This window comes from Panulirus ornatus, chromosome 20 (assembly GCF_036320965.1).
Source record: "Panulirus ornatus isolate Po-2019 chromosome 20, ASM3632096v1, whole genome shotgun sequence".
Lineage (NCBI taxonomy): Eukaryota > Metazoa > Arthropoda > Malacostraca > Decapoda > Palinuridae > Panulirus > Panulirus ornatus.
In genome coordinates, this window is record NC_092243.1 from 3,676,429 (window position 1) to 3,698,361 (window position 21,933).

The 21,933-nt window shown below is 45.5% G+C and overlaps 1 protein-coding gene across 6 annotated transcripts in view; it reads left to right on the forward strand.

Annotated features, from left to right (window-relative positions):
* The window catches only part of klar (klarsicht), a 353,898-nt gene that overhangs the window by 319,507 nt on the left and 12,458 nt on the right, over positions 1 to 21,933 (forward strand). For all 6 annotated transcript variants that reach the window (XM_071674529.1, XM_071674530.1, XM_071674528.1 and 3 more), the window contains one exon: positions 13,019 to 13,218. In XM_071674529.1, the coding sequence (XP_071530630.1) occupies positions 13,019 to 13,218 (200 nt within the window). The remainder of the gene's footprint in view (positions 1 to 13,018; positions 13,219 to 21,933) is intronic.

Consider the following 21,933-nt stretch of genomic DNA (forward strand, 5'->3'; position numbering starts at 1 on the left):
CAAGAAGGCAGGGAAGAAGAAAGGTAAGAAAAATAAAAGAGAAGCGAAGGCTGAGCCTGTGGTAAAGTCCCCACAGATTGAGGAGAGGCCAAAGCTTGTGCGTGGCAGAGGCTGGAGGGAAAAGAGAGAGAAATTCAAGGCTAGTCATGGGAACCCTCTCAATCTGTCTTTCGGCAAAGAAGTGTGCGAGTCGGAAGTCGTAGAGGGTACGTCAAACCTCCTGGTGGAGACGTACACGGAGGCCAGCCAGCTGACGTCCTCCAGCTGCGGCACGGAGACCACCATCGTGACCGAAACCCCCTGTTCCACCTGCTCGGTCGCGAGCGAGTTCAGTGAGTCGCAGATCCTGGACTGCATGTTTGGAGAGAACAGGGAATGTGGGGTGCCAGCCTTTGCCGAGGTGAGTGAGGTGAAGACACGCGACGATGCTCTGGAGCATTCTCCTACAGTCTCCCAGATGCCCCCGCTTGTGGCCATCGAAGTGACCGGCGCCAGTAGTGAGGAACGGTCTGACATTTCGCTGTCTGACAGCGATGACTTCTACATAGTGAAGAGAAGCACAGTTGCAAAGCCTTCGGAAGTCCTCACCGAGTTTGTGGCAGATAGTGAATCAAGCGAGGAGACGAGTCAATCCCAAAGTGCCGACAGTGACACCTCGGACCTTACAAGTAGTACGGAGAATGATGAAGAATTCCTGGATCCTGCCTGGAACTTTTATACTGTAGTAGAGCGGAACAGATCCAACCCTGACGGTGACTCGCCTTTGTCTAGCGCGTGTGATAGTGATAACTCTGCTTACTTTGACGCTCCCGGTAGTTCGTGTATGGATACTTTAACCGAACCTTTTGATTACGTTCAAGCTTTCCCTGATGTAGTTGGCACCCAAAAGTTGAATCTTCTCCCCTCGTTTGATGACAGCGTTTCCAGTATTGCATCACAGTCAGCTCGCCGGAGCAACAGATCAAAAGACGGGATTTCTACAGAGGGTTCGTCCCCGTTAAGAGCGATTGGCACCACAGGTGGTAATGCAGGGAAAGCCATTGAGGACGCTGACATCTGTCTGCCGCCAAAGGGGGAAATAATTTACGAGGGTCCGTGTTCGTGTGGCTCTGACGAAACTTTTAGTCTTTCATTCGAGGCCTCCGGGTCTGACCGTAGAGATAGGGAGCTGGGTATTGGTAGCGAGGATGAGCAGCTCTGTGTTCCACCACTCCTGGGTGATGACGGTGGGGGCGTTCTGTCAGATGATGGCAGGAGAATGGGCGTAGAGACGCAGGTTGGTGACCAGCACGATTCTGAAATGAACAGTAGCTTTGGAAGCAACCCGGAAGACTTGGATGGAGAATATGAAGGAAATTCCAAAGATATTAGGTCGAGGATCAATGAGATCGTAGGGCCTCGCCTGCAGCGGGAACGAGGCCGACCGACGCACGCGGGTGCGAAGGAAGAGGGTGGAGGCGGAGGAGGCCACTCAGACGACCATCATGGTGGGCGGGAAGATTCCCCACTACCGGGGTCATCACCGGCGTCCAGCTCGGGGGTCCAGGGCTCCGACGAGATGTCCCTCTCCAGATCCCGTTCCCGGTCGCCCCCTCGCGAGGAGTCGTCCGCCTCCCCAACCCTCGCCGCCTTCGGCGTCCCTGACCTGGCCTACGACATCTACCACGTCCCTGAGCTATCACCGGAAAAGTCGGAGCGTGACGCAGCGGAGAGCTTGCGGGCGCTGAGGCTGGAAGGCAGCGCAGAGTCATCCCCGGAGAAGATGAACCAAGTGGACTATGATTTTAGAACATTCAGGGAGATGTACCAGATCAACCCGACGTACCTAACGGACTCGGACGAACGCGAGGAGCAGAACGAGTCCGATACAGTCGTGCCAGGGTCCGGTAGTTTGAGCTACGACCCCGACAGGTCGATCACTGTTACTAGTAAGTTCACTTGTTGGGTCTCTCTCTCTGTCACAAGGGCATATATATATATATATATATATATATATATATATATATATATATATATATATATATATATATATATATATATATATATATGTTATATATAGTTTGGAGTTCAATATCAGAAACAATACCAATTCGTATATGACGCCTCAATGCCAATATTGGAGAAAATATACTTGATTGTATAATTAATGTATTGTTATGTATAATTGCTTTCAAACGATTGTAGGAATCATGTATATAACACACAGTATATTCTAGTATACTACCTTACCACATTCTTATCTAGTGCTTTCGCTCCCCCTCCACATCATTTTGCCTTTGACTGTGGTGTTGGTGTTGTTGGTGGTGGTGGTGGTTGTATATAGGCTGGGCCTCCACCTCAGACGACTCCCCCGTACCCTTGGAGCCCCTCCCCGGGACCCACGCCACTAGAAAGGTTCCAAAGGTTTCTAGGCTACTAAGGGAGACTCAAGGTTAGCGCTGTGCATGCTTTGAACCGACCATCTTTGGCTGACATTTAACATGTGCTTGTTTGCGTATGGACTAACCCTCTGTGCCTCGTGCTTGACGGGCACAGTTACTGTTTTACTGTGTTGTTACCTGCCTGTGCATGTTATTCTTTAGCTTGCTTGCTGGATCGTTTGTTGTTGGGTTATTACTTTCTCGTGAATTTGGCACCAGTCCTCGCAATCATGGCGCCAAGATATGCACTCTCTCCCGAGCCGTTCTCCTGGTCTTACATCGCTTAATGTCGCTCTGCAAACATTTTAGGACACAGACGCTTGTTGTATCTGGACACTCCAAACTGAACTAGCTGTGTCGGTTTTCTTTCGTAGAAGAGTGTCGTTTCCGTACTTCATGAACTGCGAATTGAAAAGTCACCCATTAAATATTCCCGTTTTCTGTCTTGCAGCTCTCTCCAACGAAGAAAACTAAGAAAACTATTTTCATGGGTCACTGAAGTAAAAGTATTATTTGTAAAAAATTAAGAACGCAGCCAGTCGTAAGCCGCATACGGCCTGAAATCACGTCTATAATTATAAGAATGTAATGGGTTAGCGATAAATTTGCTAATGGCTTTAGGAAAAACCCTGAGGGACTTGGAAATTATAGGTGAGTGATGGTGTTGCGGGTGACCATGACAAAGATGGCTATATTTAAGGCAGCTGGTGGCGGCTAACATCTTGGTCACCTCAGGCTGGGAAACCGTACCACGTTTATATAACGTCACCCCTTAACTCTTGGTGCTTAGATACTTGATAAACACTCAGCATCTGCGCACATACGTGATGGGAGACTCTCATTAATAATACCTAGGGATTTTATATATTGAAATCCTTGCAGTTAAATGTTGGTTTTAACAATGTCTTTAAGCTTAGGAAGTTCGGGACGCTGTAAAAGAGGAGTTTGCACCCCCATCCTGCAGCGACTCCTCCTCCATCCATCCCCCGTCATTCTCAGACCTGAAATTACAGGATGTGTATCTCTCGACCCGCGCAAAGCGCACGTTTACCGAGTCGATGCTTTCGCACTGGCACGGGAGCTGTGTGCAACGGATGAACTCTGGTTACGTAAAGGTCTCATGGCCCAGATAGAGGCAGAGGCTTATTAAAATGTAAATTATTTCAAAAGGTCTTGCATGTGTGGCGATTTTTATATTTTTTTCGGTAATTCAGGGAAGTTAGTGTGACAGATATACTCACCGTGTAGGAGAGGTTGTGAGTTGGAGGATATAATTGTGATGGTTGTAATAAGGGAGATTTTCCTCCCTGGCGTGAGTCAGCGTGACAGATGTGTGCCGCCTGGCAACACCTGCTCCAGCAGGACGGGCCGGGCCTCGGTGTGTATAGTAATGACACACTCCCGCCCTCACTCATCCACGTAGGAAGTCATGATGAATGCCGCTACCTGTGCTTGCGTGGTGACACAGTGACGCGGGTTGTGAAAGTTGTGATTGCCTGCTCTCCACCAGCACCAGGTGCTGAAAGACTCCTATGCCGTTGCGTAGTTCCTTGGGTGTCGTTGTCACACAAGCCTTTTTTGTCTGCTTTTGGTGGAACACACGTTTATTAGTGTGGTTGGTGCAACGTGAAACTCTGTAATGTTCCTTGGCTACGTCTTGCTTTTTTTGCGGCGTCCCTGCGCAGTTTGTTGTGCACATGATTGGGTTGGAGGGAACGGAAAATAAACCGTGAGTCCTTTTGCAAAGGCATCGTTCGTGTTGACGGAGCACAACGGGTAGATTTATTTACCTACCTAACCTTTCACTTTCCTGTTGTAGGTGGGGTAACTAGTGCAGCAGACGTCGAGAAACACGCGGAACTAGTTTAGCTAAAAAAGATATTGTTTTTGGTAGGTGAGGTTCGTGGCGTGGGCAGCACGGAGGGTGTCACGTTACATTGTAATCATGAGGACGTGCAAAAAACACTGTGACACGGATACCATAGTTCCCGTACTGCAGCCTTTGTCCTCGCTATTATGTATTCAGGGCGGTGAGGAGAGGCCGGATGGGTTTAAATCTTGTATTTTTTTTTCAGTTTATTTCGTGAATATAGCCAGCCGCCCGCGGGGATAGCAAGTGCGTAATATAGTTGACAGTGTGGTTTTCATGCCGTGCCATCTTTGGTTTCTCGGTGGAATTACATCAGTTTCAGAAGACTTTATATGAGTTTTGACTCCCTTGTGGCATGTCCCCGTAAATTGGAGGTAAAGATGGAAGGATAGAAGAGAGCAAAACGCATGACAGGAGTGAGAGAAGACAGTGCGAGTAGAAGGGAGAAAGGAGGAGGAGGAGGAGGAGCGGCAGGAGGGAGAGTGGCTGCCGAAGGGGCCGTTGTAAGATTTCACTGGCGGTGCGACGCTTGGCCGAGGAGCGGCCGTGCACCAGTGGTCTGTGTAGTGTGATGGTGGCTGGCTGGCAATGTACTCGGTAAAGGGCGCACCAGCGGAGGACCGTGGACAGCTTCCAGAACAGTGCTTATTTCATGAAACTGGTTCGCGGGATTACCGCCGTGCACACGTGATCTTGTTTAGGGGGAGGGGGGTGGTGACGTCTGTCACCGTCAAGAGAGTTCATTTGTATGGCCTCCCTTGACGAGTGTGTGATTTTTCATCCCCTTTTATTGCCAGACTCTATACACGAAGAAAAACATTTTACACGACGCGTTCATGCAGGCGAAGCTGCAGGAGCGGGCGGGTCCTGAGTGTGCCTGTGAGCATGAAGGTTCTCACAGAGAGCCACACATGACGGATGTGGCAGTGACTAAGTCTTTTACGATTGGCAGGTTGGTCTCGAACGACTGGCTCGATTCGGCCTTGTTTATCTCTAGATTCCTGCCGGAGGTGTGTTATAAAACAGGTAGGGAGTAACTGTCGTCGTGGAAGCTTGTGTGGCACACTGGACTCTGGCTTGTGAAGGACGTGCCACCGTCAGGACTGGGCTATTACCTAGTGATTATCCAGTTAGGTCGTCACCCGCGAGTATTGTCTCCCCTCGTGCTGCGCAGTGGCTGCAACTTGATGCAACGCACACACCCTCATGCGACGGTGGGTGGAAAGCTAGGTGTCTTGTGATGGTACGTGTGTGTGTGTGTGTTTGTTTGTACTCACTGATGTTCATTGGACGGCCGACAGGGGCGTATACTGTGGTATAGAAAGCCATGGTGTTTGGATTCCTTCCGTGGGTGGGTGATATAAATGTCAATGACCCGCAGGGTGCAGCATGCAGGAGGAGGAGGAGGAGGAGGAGGTTGAGGGTGGTTGGTGGGTGGATCGGAGGGGGGCGGCTCGGGTGGCACAGCTCGTCCTAGGCCCGTGGCAGTGCCTCACGGGGAGGGTCATCGCGCGGACTTAACAGTGCGTAGTGCCAGGGAACACATCGAGAGGCCCCCCTAAGCCTTCAAGTTGTGTCGCACTAGAAAAGTTCCCATGGCTCCTTGGCTCCCGAGTGGACGCGTCAACCACTTAAACTTGATTAGTTTTAGAAAGTTGAGAAATATAAGACAAAACTTGTTCAGGGGAATAGTGTGTTCGATGTTTAGCGAACAGTGCAATGTGAGAAGTGAGGAGACGGCTGAGTATTGGCGTGAGCGTGCACCAGAGAATGGCCTGTGCGCGTTCAGCTGCTGTCTCCACGGCTACTGCGCCGCAACCCGTCCCGTCTGGGCAGGTGCTAGGGGTGCGGTGCGCGCACACTGAATGGAAAATGAAACGCTTGAAGTTTTAATTAGATTTGTTAATCCTGGTTGTCCTTTTAAGATTCTGAACACAAACGATATCATCTTTACATATAGATGCACATTAGTTAAGAGGGATTTATTACCATTAGTGTTGCGTCTGTAAGCGTGAGAAGTTTAAGGTTGTTTGTTGTGTTGTGATCACGTTAAGTGGCATGTGTTTGAGGAGTGCTTCCGCCCACATGGGGCAACAAGGCAGCGTTGGGAATTTCCTAATTGATTACCTGGGTGGGGTAGATCGGATGGGGTTTATTGGTGGGTGCAGCCATTGAAGTGGTCGTTGTACGGGTCGGTAAGGGGAGCGTAGGACGTAAATCGAAGCAACCAAGAGAGTGGTGGAGAGGTGGTGGGTTACGTGTTACCTCACACTGTCAATTGACAGATCGTAGATAGAAGTGTGTAACCAAGTCAGTTGCGTTTGGGTATGCGTGTGGGTGCATGTGTGTGCGTGCGTGTGATCTCGGGAGAATATGCTCTATCTCTTTGTGTTATACAGCTGTTGTGCACCACTCCTTGCTGGCGGTGTCCAACGCCGTGACATACAAGGTTAAGTAGATCATCTGCTACGTATGGGAGTAGATCTCCCTAAGTTAAGGAAGTGCAGCCGAGACACGATCCGCTGGTGGGTGGGCGAGGTGTCACGCCACCGCCGCCGCTGCCGTTCTTGTGCATCAGGGGCTGGTGCAGGAAAGGTCAAGGGGATTGCTAAAGAACTGCCAAGCTGTAACAGTTAAAACATTTTGAGAAGAGCTGCGAAAGGTCAAGTGGTTGCTGTCCTGCTGTATTAATGAGTGTAGAACAGAACTGCGGTTGTCCTTGTCTTTGCTGGTACACTTGTACTTTGGTCCCCCGTTCCCTCGTCTTCCCACACTCTTCTCTCAATTCCCCTTTGCCTTGGAGCTTCTCCCAGGAACCGACCATGAGTCACCTTGGTGGTCAAGCTGGAATTCCATGCGCTCACGGTTGACACAGTTAGCTGATGGCTGTGGTCGATATCCAGCGAGCCAAACAGAGGAATCCGCCGTACTGTGAGAGAGCCCAGCGCCGCGCTTCCATTCTCGAACTTACTTTAAATTCATGTGCATTTTTTATTCAAACGAGCGTTTCTTTTCGTGCTGTGCTTTAACTTAATGATTGTATGAGACGAAGGTGTGGCTTGCAAGACGCAGCGAATGTATTTAGCGTGAACGGGCGGTGACTGTGGTGATTATGGTTGTGGTTGAAGTAAGCGGTGCAGACGGCAGGTAGAGGAATTGTGATTGTGGTGGTGGCTCGATGAGGTGAAAGAGTCGACGAAGACATTGGGTGGTTCAGGAAGAGCAAGTGATAGGGTGAGGTGAGGAGAGGGTGGTGGTGGTTGAAGTTGGTGCAGGAAATACTGAGGGTGGTGATGAATCTAATGGTTGTGCTGTGGTAATGGAGGGTGTTGGTGCTGGTGGTGGAGGTGACGCCGGAGCCCGGGACGGGTGATGGGTGGAAGCCGAGGGGAGTTGCTGGAGGCAGAACCCCGGATGTAATGCCGGGGAAAGTTTACAGCGTCTGGATGGCTACTTGTATTGGCTTTCGTCTTAGAGAAGTTTCTCTTTTTAGTACCACTTTCTTGCGGTTTGTAGTGATGGTAGTGTGTGTGTGTGTGTGTGTGTGTGTAAGTAAACTTCTTGATGAATACAGAATTATTCAGTTAATATACGATTGTATAAGTGATCAAGTGAGAGTATTGATATACGACTGTATTAGTGACCAAGTGAGAATATTCGGATTCCAGTTATTCAGAAGGGTCATTGACCCTGCTGAGCCAAGCTCCCGTCAACACGACGGTACGAGCCGATAGGTTTATGATGGCGTGACCACACCATCATAACATAGGGCCGTACCCTCGTGCTCAAGGGGTTCAACCTTTTAGGGTCACTGACCCTCTTCTGAAGTGATTTCGGTGCGCAGATATTCCACCGTGATCCTTACATAATCATTTTGTCAATATAATGAATTGATTTTAATGGGGAAGATTTCGTCTGAGATGATATATGTAATCAACTTATTGGGCTGTATAGCGTTCTTCAGCTCCTTATGTTTGGTATTTTGTATTTATAGTCCTCGCATATTTTTTTTTTTTTTTCCTTTTTAAAGAAGAATGAATGTGGTGTGGCGTGCGTGTTGGGTTTCGTGGATGCTAAGGGAAAGTCACCATAATGTTTAACCCCCACCACGCAACACACACACACACACACACACGTCCTCTGTCATGCTTCAGAAAGTATGAGTCTTCTTACCTCCCTTAAAGTGCTTATGACTTGCCTCACTGTGGCGCTGCAGTAGTCCTCTTGCTGACACTTGCAAGCGCTTACAGAATGGGGCTTACGTCAGCTCCGTAAATCAGCGTTATTTAAAGAAATGTCGCGGCCTTTAGGGAAGAATGTGGGACGGACCTTGAGTAGGTTCACAGATGAATCCCATAAGTGACGTGTCCGCTTAACAGAATGGCAGAGGATTTGGCAATGCGACGAAGTGCTGGAGTTATCCAACGTTAAAGGGAGACCAGGTATCCATTGCGCAATTCGGAACTTCGTTTGTTCACGCTTCCCTCTCACATCCCTTTTAAAAATAGATAAAAAAAGGAAGGATCTCTACTCGCTTTTAGTGTGTTCATTGATGTTTATAGATGGTGGGGCTATGCTTGATGTTACAGTATTCATTTCTTGTTGACGTAGCCCTCTGGACACACACACACACACACACACACACACACACACACACACACACACACGTTGGGATGTTTGCTATCCACCTGGTGTTCTGGTATGGGACGACCTGCCGTCTTTCATGCCACTATATTCATACGCCTAAGATGATCCAACAAGACATTGCCAGAGAGGAGAGTTAAGAATGATCCTGACTGTTAAAGCAGACATGATGCATGTTTGGCTTGTTGGTCGAGGATTTGTCTTTTCATGCTTTCTCTTAACTACATTTTGTAGACCCAGAGCAGCCGTAATTATGGACAGTGTACGAGTTTTAAAGTTTGGTTTGCAGTTGTTTTATTACGTAAAGCAGGATGACATAACTGTACGCAACTTGGCACGTAAATCCTCTGTGCAAAATTGTTAAATGTTGAAAAGTACTTCTCAAAAGTGAAAAAATTACGCTAATTCAAGAAAATTACGCAAATTCAAGGAAATAACATAGCAGTGGGGAAAGGCGCAACACTCGCTCAGTGTAGCTGTTGCTTAGCTGCAGGGGTAACAGAGTACACTGGGAAGTGGAATGTTAATGTGGGAATTGTGGAACGACCTATTACACGAGTGGTATTAGGAACTGTGGAACGACTTATTACACGCGTAGTATGTGGAACATTGTTTGATCTTTCTAAACTGACAAAACTCTCAACATTAAATGAGCTATTAAAGGAGCACCTAATGATTAGCCAATCTTTTCAGATATACTCACTTAAAAAGAATGATTACATAATTTTCCAAGATCTTTCTCCGATTATCTCGTTTTCTGTTTAAATGTCGCCTTGGACGTGTATGCCGTCTTCTCCCTCACGCCGAGCCTACCATGACTCCTTTATGTAATCTCCCTGTGGATGTCACCAAGTCAGAACACCAAGAAACATTGATATATATATATATATATATATATATATATATATATATATATATATATATATATATATATATATATATATATATATACATGATATGGGGTTGATCGGATGTAATCAACCCCTCAAATCAGTTGTACAACCTCAGCGTGCCAGTGAGCCTGGGCTTCAGCACTAATGAATATATAAGCTTAATATATCACAAAGCACAGTGATGGCTTTGTCGAGTGGCGCTGACGGCTTTATTCTTCCCCGACCTCCGCACACACACACACACACACACACACACACACACACACACACACACACAAAGACGCCACTGCACGTGATGGAGAATCATTCCTTTGGCTTCCTCTAACCCTAAACAATTCGCTCACTGCTGTTGTCCATCTCTCCCGCGATCTGCTTTACTCGCCTTTTCTTTTTGCTGCTCTGTATTCGCTCCTGACCAAGCCATCGTCTGCCTTGCGTTATGGCCATGCCATCGTAACAGCTTTTCATATCATGTGCATCATCTCTTTAAAGATTTCTTTACGTATCTTTTCTCGCATTTAGTCTCTTGATTGTCATCACATTTATAATTTCAGCTTTTATTGCGAACATATCTTTAAGCACACATATTGACACTCTTTTTACAGCTGTATGTTTTTTTTTTTTCTTTTCAAATGTTCTCCATCATTATTATTCTCACATTGATCTTTTCTGACATCCAGTCGTCAGATAAAGAGGCACTCCAACTTGAAAGACTCCTGTTTACACTACACGAAATCCTTCTTGTTCACCAGGGCTGTGTGTGTGCTTCTGCGGTTCTTCTTCGTCAGCATAATTCGATTCTACCCTTACCTTCAGCTTTCTCCACCCCCTCATCGCCTTTACGGATCATCGTTGTAAATACTTAAAACTTTGGTTAACAAGATGATACAGACGAGTAATTGTGTAATTTTCTTGCGCGATTTTGTCTTTGGATTAATTGACCCGTAAAAGAAAAGTTGTTGTCGCCTTCGAGAGTCTATCAAATATATGTTTTGGTATACAAGAATATAAACATTTTACATTTATATAGAAATTTATATCCAGCGGTTGTCGTTACATGGCAAAAAGTTAATGGATTTTTTTTTTCACTTTCCATAGAACTTTGCAATCCTGGTATTTTTTTTTTTTTTCTGTAATCCGAGTAATCCACAAATGGATTTTAGAAATGAGGAGGGCTTGTTTTAAGTTCAGGAAAAGTGTTTGGCTAAAGCAATGAAACCATTGAACCTTACCAGACCCCCCCCCCCCCCCCCCCCCCCCCCCCAGCCTACCCCAGTGTAAGCTAAATATGGACGATAAATCAGGAGATATTGACTGAGCAGCTTGGATCCTGGCGGCTAGTCATCTTCCCCGCAAATAATTCAAATTCCTGACATTGCACAGCGTCTTTTCAGACCGTGTACTTCAGGTATTTTTTCCAGTAATATGTTTGTGTGTATGTATGTATGTACGTACGTATACCACGCCTTGTTTTCAAGCATCTAAGGTAAGAATATGGAAGAATAATGAAATCACAGTAAATATGAACACAGTTAAAAAGACTTACACAAAGAAAAGCAATTCAGGAGTAGTCATCGTCCCAAAACACTAGTGGCCGTTAATAGGATCCTGGAATAGATCTATCCAATGGCGACTATCGCTGGACGTGGACACATTTTCTCGTGGGAATTAGAATGCAACTTGCACATCAGACTATGTATTTGTAGGAAGCTTGACATATGCAACAACTTTTCTGTTCCATACGAAAAGTCGATAGATCCATTAATAAATAGGCGCAAGGAATTCAAAGTTACCATATATATATATATATATATATATATATATATATATATATATATATATATATATATAATATATATATATATATATATATATATATATATATATATATATATATATATATATAATGAGTACAGTGAAACTTAATTTTCTTTGCCTCTGTTAAACCTTGAGTTTAATCCTCCCTTACTATCGGACCTTATTTGTGGCTGGGTCAAGTTTGCTGTAGCCATACCCTCTCTCATGGGCGGAGTATGGAGTCAGCCGATTATCATAACATTACCTGCGACTTCCAGTAACGTTACGATGTGCTAGACTTTGCCGATGTCGTTCTTGGTGTTGGTGTGGGTCGGGCTGAGTGGGTGTTTTGGGCGATAATGTGAGACCATGCCGAGGTCTGTCGATTATCGAGTCGTTGAATTATCGAGACAGAAAGCGTGAACAAAAACATGTTGATGAAGGTTGAGTGCCGAAAGTAAGCGAGAGCGTTTCTCTTGTATATTTACACAGGGATGGAATAGTGCTTTACTATAGTGCAACACTGAATGTGAGATATGCATTTAGTGAATAATTGTTTTCGATGGGGTGTGAATAACACACTTGTAGGCATCCTCAACCATTTCTTATCATTCTCTGCGCGTAGTTCCCTGCTGCTCCAAAGGTGCAATGGATGTTATTTGAAAATTCTGCCGTAGAAATCGATATGCCCCCATACAATCGAACACGGGTGATTGACGAAGGATATGAAAGCGACTACTCGAGAAGGAAATTCTATCCATTATTATGCCGTAAGTGTGTACTTAAGCATGGTAGAATCTTTACTGTAGTACCCCTTCAATAATATTTAGTTCGTACATTTTCTGTGAAACATTGGAACTGCCGTTTTCTTTACCTCAACGTCAAGGGATCACTACAGTACATCGTAAATCTGTTCCCTTAATGTCTGGAATTTGTATCATTTTTATATGGTTAATCATGACTTTAGTGACGCTGTGAATTTAATATACTGAAGTCGACTTAAATCATATCAGTGGATCCGTTATGATTAATTCACTTTAAAGTACACCTGATGGATTTTATAAGGAAGATAATACCAACCCCAAAACAGTCACCTAACATTTTTGACTCATTTTCCCTCAAATAACAATTTCACTGATGTGATTTTCTTCGATGTTTTGTACGTTATATTCTCCTCGTGGCTGAAGTGTAAAATTTTCCCTTTGATATTACTGCATGATAAAATTCCGTTGTACTTATTAACAACAAACATTGGAATCGTATCAACAGTGAAACATAACCCTAAGGCTTCCTTCTTTCTTCTCCCCTTCACATAACCTTTGCTGTTGACGGTTCATACAATTCCAAATAATCGATCAATCTTTTTTTTCTTTTCTTTCCTTTCTCCTCCAAAGGTATTGTTCAGCGATGGGAGGTTGTGCAGGCCCAGGCTGTGGAACGTCAGCGGCAGAGAGGTCAGATCCGGGAGCTGCAGCGCCAGGTCAAGGCTCTGCGGCAGGTGCTGGAGACCCTCACGAGCCGTGCCAGTGAGCTCACCCAGGCAGAAGACATCGACTCGCACCAACAGCTAACCGACAAGCTACAGGAAGCTAAAGTGAGTGTGCTGTACATTTGTCTGTCTGTCTGTGTGTAGCATTTCAAGTTATTTGTCCCTTACTTATGACTATTTTTGCCGATGTCTTTTTTAGTATTTTAGTTATTTGTTCCATACTGATGACGGGATTTTGCTGAAAGGTTGGGCCGCTCCTGGTTTCCACGTAGGTGCTCAAGACGGTAGGGCCAGAAAATGCTTTCCCTAAAACAAGTCGGGCCCGAATTCTCATTTCACTTCACCTTAAATTTCCATATACGTCTTTATATATGTATATAAATCAGCAACGAAGGTGACTTGGGTTATTTTTTTTTTTTCATAACTAAATTCAGCTTTGTACTGCGTTGCCTTTGTGACTAAGGTAAGATATATGATACCCTTCTGGTAGCGCCGAACACCATGATACCCTTCTTTCTGGTAGCTCCAGTCTACCAGTGGCAGACTCCTTCATCTCCGTTGACGGTTGCCTCCCTAATTAAGTCGTAATTAATATACACGCTCTTCATCATCGTCCTGAATATTCAAATTTTAATCCTGCTATGATATATTTGTCCAGCGCAACAATGGGTGGCTATATGCAAATTACCTCCCCGTTGAGCATGAAGCAGCAGTATGATGGTCGTGCGTGCCAGTGGCCGGCCGATTACCATTTTGTCCTGTCCATGGTGGATTATCCCCACCAGCTGAGACTTGATGTACGCGCCCGCCCGCCTGAAACCCCTCCACCACCGCTGTTGCCTCCACCGGTGCGTGCGCACTGCACAAACAAGTCCACGGAACATATCGCCGTGTGCTCGGTATTGATAATTGATCTTGTTTTCTTCCTCTTCGTCATCATTATCTAAGATTACTACTGCTGCTACTATTGTTACTTCTGCTTTTACTTCTGAAGGTCAGAAGTAGTTATGCCGTCTTTAAAACCATCGGCATTATAACATCTCTGTCCATCCCGACTCTTAGACTTGGTAAATTGATCATCATGCAGTCTATCCCCGTGTGACTGTATGTCGTTAGCATTTGATTTTATCCACTTGCTGTCAGCGGTCAGGAATTTTGCTTGGCTTATCCTGTGGGTGAGAACTAAAGCATGCGTGAATATGGCCTCAGCTTACATGCTCGTAGTCCATCCTTGTGTATGTCACGATATGCATCACTAGCTCTTTCAAATTTGTGACAGTATGCATTCGTAATGACAGGTTCCATGACTCAGGGTCGAGACCAAAGCTGGATCACAAATCCGAACATGTTTCTACCCTTGTGCATTTTCCATCCTTCCAAGCACAAATTTCTGTAAATAATTTTGGATGCATTGGTCTTAGAAATAACCCGAAGAGTTCTCAAAATGGTGCCACTTTACACACGCATTTAGTGACTAGTTTTTTTCTTCCCTGTCGGTCAAAAGCTTTGATTTAAGAACCCCAGATTGTAGGTTTTCATGGGTAACTTTGTTGGGTCATATCGATGATATTGTTCTCTTGTATCATTCGTACATACTGTAGCCTATAGGAGCATCCTTCTCTTTCCGACGCAGCTCGAGAGTGTAATTCTTACTCCGTCTCTCGTAAGCTCATAATCACTGACGTTGTCGGCACTGTGCACACGAATTTCAGTCACATGTACCTAGTGACAGCACTGGGATCCCATTCTTCTTGAAAGGATTGAGGGATTGAAATAGAATTATTTAATCGGCGTGATCTGGCTTGAGTTATCGCTCTTGCCATATCCCGAGGTTGTTTTCGTTAAATTATCTCAGTGTTTACGTATTCGTTTACCAAGGTGGTGTAATGCTGGAAAGTAGTTGTGTTTAGATAGCTAAGGCTGTTACTCATGAATGCACATATACATTGTTTCATATGTATAGTGGCTATTAACAAGCCACAACCGTGTTATACTTGTATGAATATATGTAGAAAGGAAGCAGCGAGACGACAAAGTACAAGTCGTGGCTTGTTTGGACGTGTTTTGCATTATATACACCGAGCGCATCACCTGGTAAGACCATCCCCCGTTTCGACATTCAATTTACTTCCTGTTGCTACATAACTTATACATAAGGTTCCATCAGCCACCTCCTCCTCCTCCTCCTCCTCATCATCATCATCATCATGATTCGAATATGGCGGTTCCTCTTAAAATCATTATTTGTTACTCGTTACAACGATGTGCACTGTTCTCGTATTCTCTCAAAAACCATGGCAACATGCATCAGTGTCTGTCCTACAGGGTGCAGTTACCTTCATCTGCATGCTGCTGGTTCTGAGTTGCAAGGAATAGAATTGGGTGTGGGCACGGGAACTGGTGGCCGGTCGGTCGGCTTGGAGATGGGCTGTTGTTGGTCGTGGGCTGAAGTTTTCCGCGGGACAAGACAAGAGGTTAGGTGATAGAGCGGGTAATTGGCCGGCGTTGGTAAAGGGCTGGCCGGCAGAGCTCCAGGTCCGAGCGTCCCAGTGGAGCGTGCTGCACCCTTATGTGGTAATTATACACCAGTGAAACAAAGTGATGTCATGCTAGAAGGTCCAATGTATCGGTGTGACGGGGCGGTACACTCCTGTGTCCCTCCCGTTCAGCTGGGCACAAAGCACTGGTCCCTCTCCAGAGGTTTCCAGAAGAACGTAATATCTGATTTCTAGAGAAAAGACGTACTTGAGTATTGATATTTTTTTCTGGAATTTCATTGCTTAACCATTGTGCATTGTAATATTAGAGAATATTGTGAAGTATTTAGTTGGAAGGCTGCAGCTAGCAATGCTGTCGCTTGTTCAAGAAATGCTGGATGGTGTGTGATCGATCATGTGGTCAGACTTTTCTTTTGGTTCATTGCTGAATCAAATACATCCTGAAGCTCATTATGTTGTTTTGTAAACAATCCACTTGCTGTTTACCATGATCGGGAAAACAGTCAGGTCCTTCAAGATGACTGTCACTTAGATGCAGAAAATGGCAATGAAAGACAAGAATTTTGGGCACCAGAAAAATAAGAATGATACACATATATCCTGATCCCCCCACCCAACTTTACAACAGACGCTGTAAATTTACTTGCACCTTTCCGTTCGTCCGTTCACACAACCTCGCTCATCCGCCTCACGCAGGCTTGTTAGCAAAATTACCATTTTGCAGAGAGAAAAATGGCTCTACATGATCATTTGAAAATTTCCTGAAAATCGCAGTATGTGTAGCCTTCCCTCTGACAAGAGAATCAGTTCAGCAAATATTCTTCCTGTAGGATATATATATATATATATATATATATATATATATATATATATATATATATATATATATATATATATATATATATATATATGTATTGTCTGTGTCAAGTGGGGTGGGAACAGTAGGCTTCTTAAATTGGCAAAGTATATGGCTGTGAGGGCTTTGAATTTTTGAAGCTGCAGCACCCAAGTTTCTTTGTTGCCAGTTGATGGAATAACGTAGTCAAAATTTGTCATACATTTATCCCATCTTTCGGTTTTAAAGACAGACATTGAGCCTTTATCGTCATTAATTCTTTTGATCATGTTCATGGGCTTGATCGAGCGCATAAAGGTTTCTTTTTTTTTTTTTTGTATGAGTCATCATTACAGAACTAGAACCCTTAACCCCACTCTTCGGTTCCTAGGAGTAGAGTAACCTAATAAGAAATCTCCTTAATTTGAATCCATCGTTCCACGTTGAACTTTATGTCTCTCTCAGCACGGGCCTCTGGTTGTAGTGGCCTGGCGTTATCTCTGATCTTTATGTTGCTTCGCTAGTGCGTGATAAAGCTAGATAACAGAAGACCTGATGGTCTGTAACGAGGTTGTCTGCTGGAGGACAGCTATAATATCCTAATTTCTTTATCTGTATAGGTTATAGATAGGTTGAAAATGACCCCTTTAAAGCTTTGCACATCATTACCTTTGAACTATTGAGCCCATTTATGGAGTTTCAAAAACTACATTCGGGATACATCATTGTTTAGAGAATGGCGGCAGTGCATCGCGGTGGTGAGGAGGAGCACCAGGCATCCGTCTGTGGACAGAGGGAAGATAAGTCCACATTGTGTGGTACTTGCCTGTTTTTTCTATGTACAACATACCGTATTGTGGTGTCAGTTTTATGCCACACAAGGTATTTTTTTTTTCTTTGTTTTCCACGTGGAAACGGATGTAGAAAGTACAGCATTTTTATGGTAAATTTAAACAAGCTATCTATATGTAGGTGGATGTATCCTCATGGTTGGATGAATTAAATGTTATTCGTACGCCGACATGAAAAAGAAATCGAACTCAGAAGAGGCTGGTAAGAGGTTGATGGTGTGGAATTTTTGGCTCGTCTCCAAGTGTGTCGAATCGTGCTTGGTCCCTAGCAAGCTCCGGTCTTGCTAGCTAAACCAGATGTGCAGGGTACAGCTTACTGTTCTCTGCTGTTGTTGTTTATCCATCCCATTTTTGTAGTTATTGTATCAAGAAAGTGAGTTATTTTCGTTTGAGTCTTGTGGATTCCATAGTGTAAATATGCAATTTTTATCACGATATAGTTCGTAATTTTCCTCATAAAGTAATGACACCTGAGACGCATTTTATGATAGATGTGGGAGTTTGTTGTGAGACAGGCTGCGGGAGTGGGGTAGGGGCAGGAGGACTCATGATTGCTCTTGATGCGAGTTGTGGAGGGCAAGGGAGGAGAGGAGAAAGCACTTTGGTGGTAAGAGGAGAGGCCACGAGACACCGCGGCTCATGACACGTCTGCTCATCGCCTTTACCTCAGTCCTCAGGCTTCTTGCACTCCACTACTACGAACATATATACACATCGTTAAGACCATCCTCTTCACCCGGCATCACCGCTGTCTGGTTGACGATGTGTATCCGTAAGGCCACTGCAGCGTCGCTGCCGCCCGTGCCCCATCTTCTCCCGGCCCTTCCTGTGGTGTATGCACAGTTAGCCTTGCTGTAGGAGCCTTGAATTAAATATTTTCGAAAGGGAAGTAGAAGATAAGGACCTGCGAAGGGATTGAGAGTCGAAGAGGAAATGAAAAAGTAGGTAGAGATGGAAAGAAGTGAAATGGTGTAATGGCTTATGATGGTGGCATAAAGGATAGAGGGAGGTGTTGGAGGCCCGGGGGTGATGGGGATAGACGCTGCTAATTTATTTTTACCCCTCCTCCTCCTCCTCCTCCTCCTCAACACACACATATATACACACAACTGTCAGGGGTCTGTCTCTCAGCGGGAGCCCGTGTCTCGGTAACGACGCCAGATTTACACACGCCGCTGTTCATCCTCCTCTTCTCATCTTCCTCATGCCCAAGCCTTGCTCCACCCTGACAGTCCTAGCAGACTTTCCGTATGCCTCGTATTACAAGCTTAATGTGTTCTGTTCTCAACGCCTTCAGCTGGCTGTGCATTGACCTTGTACCATCAGTTATCAATAGAGTGACCTTCCAACATTGTCTAGCTCTGCTTCCTTTGTTCCCATGCCATCACTTAACTGGCCTCGAACCAGCCAACCATGCTTTTGCCTCGCATGATTACCTGACCTTGCATCTGCCCAACAATGTTCGTTGGCATGTTCCAGCCTCTCAGCAGTACCTAGGCATTTCCAGGTCCTGCAGCAGGATCAAGTCATCTTCTGGCTTACAGAGATATCTTACCCATGCTCAGTCCCAACGCTAAAACGTGGGCGTCAAGTCCACAACAGTACATATCTACGTTCCAACCTTACAAGAAAACCTAACCATGTTTAACTCCATCCCTCTCCGCTTAAACCAAACTATGCTTTTAACTCCACACACCATATTTTTTCAGACTCACACGAAAGACTGTCATGTTTCGGGCCCATTCCATTAGCGAGCGATACTACATCCCTGGGAGAAACCCTAACCAAATGCACCCACCTGACAGGATGACCTTCCAGGTCCTTGCCTCATGCTACAAGCTGTCATGATTTTCTTCCACAACATCTATAGTATTCTACCCTTCCCTAGCCCACTGAGCAAACAAGATTCGCCACTGTGGCCTTTGTTGATTATTTTTTCTTAACATCTAACACCGCAAGTTATAATATCCCTATATAAAGATGGTAGAGAGAAGTGCCCGGTTTGAAGGACTGTATATCAATGTCTGATTTAAAGTTTCATTACTAGGTATGTTCCATGTAAGTAGAGTGATAGGATTAGAATGGAGAGTTGGATACCAGTGTTGGTATGTCCGGTACCTTAACGTGGAACTTCCCAAACTCGCAGGAAGAAAATGCGCTACTTGGACGCTGCCAATTATTATTATTTTAAGTGAATATTTTCGAAGGTTAGGAGGGGTGCAGATGGGCTTTGGTGCCGCGGGGGGCCCGTGTACGCCTAATGGCTCAAAGCACGCGTACCGCCCCATCCTTACCTCCCCGGTCCAGACTCGCTGCAACCCCACACGCACGCTCCCTCCCTCCTACACACCCTCACTACCTGCCTTGTCACCCCCCCCCCCCCCCCCGCACGCACACACACACACACACACACACACACACACACACACACACACACTGTCATACAGCCTTTCACCAACGCACCCAATCTTAACTTATCTTTCCGTCCCGCACTTGCACGTCCATACTTGGTACTTGTCATTTCAACGACGCTGCCGCCACGAGACCTAACTTAGAGGTAGAGGAAGGAAAGGCAGTGATAGTCCACTGACGCGTTTTACCAACGCATGATTCCGTGGATGAGCGCTGCTTGCGCGTCGGAGCGTATTAAGTTGGCAGTATAGGGTGGCATGCAGCCAGTTGGCCACACCATGCAGCGGGCCCCTTTCTCACACGTGCATCTCGACGTGGGCCTGTAAAGTACTACCACCCTGCTCAGCCTGATGTCAGGTAATAATAAGCCTCACCCTCCCTGGCTTATTAGGGGCTTTTTCTCAGCAAGTTGTCTGGGAGGAGATTCCAATGATGATGTTCCTTGTCTGGAACCGACGAGGGGCTCCCTGCCATCATCACGGGTTCATTGTTGCATGCGACTGTCCGGGAGATAATGTTTTCTGGTTACTGCTACACCACTTCACGGTCCTGTGCACAAGTGTGTGGGTGTGTGTGTACCTCTGTATTATTTTGGACTCATAACCTTGCTATGAGTATCAGGTTTTGCGTGTAGTTTTTGTATGTCTTCCACTGTGTCACAAGGACACTCGACAGGAAGCGAAAGCGTATTCAGTATACCAGGAATCTTATCTTCATATAAAAAAAAAAGTAATATCAAGTTGTAAGCATACGTGTCTGGTTTCACTAATCAGCTTCGTTTGGGACAGTCTTGCTTTCGCACATTGTTCGAATTGTTGGCACACAAAACACAAGTGCTAGATTGTAGACTGAAAACAGGTGTTATTAATCAAAGAAAGTTAGCAAAACATCAGCACAGACGAAAGTTTCTAGTTGCTTCATGTACACTTAAGGTCTGACATGTTTAGACGCAAATAACGATGGGTCTTGTGCTGTTGTGGGCAGGACAGACGTATTGCAATAGTATCCAAATTGGTTATTTTTCTTGAAGGTTGCTCATTAGATGATGGCAGTGTTAATCTGCTGTATGTTAGGGGAAGTATATGCATGCAGCTCTCCATAACTGTCCTTGAGGCACAAGTGGAGGATTCAGCAGTGTCGCAATAAGTTCGATGGTGCCTGGCGGCTGTGTGTGTGTGAGTGTGTGGAGGGAGTTCCCTGAGGGAGAGGTGGTAATGCATAATGGTGCAGAGGGTTGTGTGGTCATGCGCCTGCTGCCTCGTGCTGTGATGATAATTTTGACGTTCCGGATGATCGGCCAGCGCGGCCCCCCCTGCGGCGTCGTGGCCCCTCACCCCTGACGAAGGCGCCCATCTCCACCCCCAACCCATGTGTCCCTAAGCCACCACTCTGTCTTGCCCCTGCCTTTCGTCTTGAGTCTCGTTGAAGTAAATCCTCTTGCCTTATCCCAAAGCATTTTCTCTACTTCTACTACGAAGTCTAAGCTGTCATCCCCACCACCATCCCCATGTTTTCACCTTTGTAGATACAGTAAATTCTAATTTGAAAAGTACCTTCAAGGAGCATGATTCTGGGAATCGTTAAATCCGCGTGTAATGGGAACTCATTACAAAATTGTAGACTTGTTGATAATTTATCATTACAGTAGATGGGATGAAAGACGTGTAGGTCAGGTTATAGATTCTGGCGACGACGATGCTGATACTTTGAGGGTATATTGCACAAGACTGATATTGCATATGTGAGCCACGTGGCTGTGCGGCAGACGAAGAGTGCAACGATCATCTTCGTTAGGCTCCGCTCGCCTGGAGGGGCAGTGATAGTCACTTTATTCCTTTTCGTGTCCATATATATCCATCATCTGTATAATTTTATCTTAATATGGATGGAAATCGGGTCTATAAAAACTGTATAATCAGTTTATGTTAAACATCCCATTTGCGCTTTGCTGTTGAGTTCTCCTATGGGCCACATTTCCATGATGAGCGGCCGGACAGCACAACCCCTCATCTTAATGTAGAATTTCCGTCATTCGTCACCTTGTTGTCTTTGGCAAACTGGTAGGTAAACTGGACATGACTGGTTTGTTCGGCTAGTCAGGCATGGACGGCCAGTCAAATAGGTGTAGAGGTGGCTTTGTGATAGCCCGGCGCAAGCTAGGCTCTTTTGTCAGTGTCTCCCGTGGACGCTTAATATGCTGCACCTCCCCTAATTACTTGTTTTA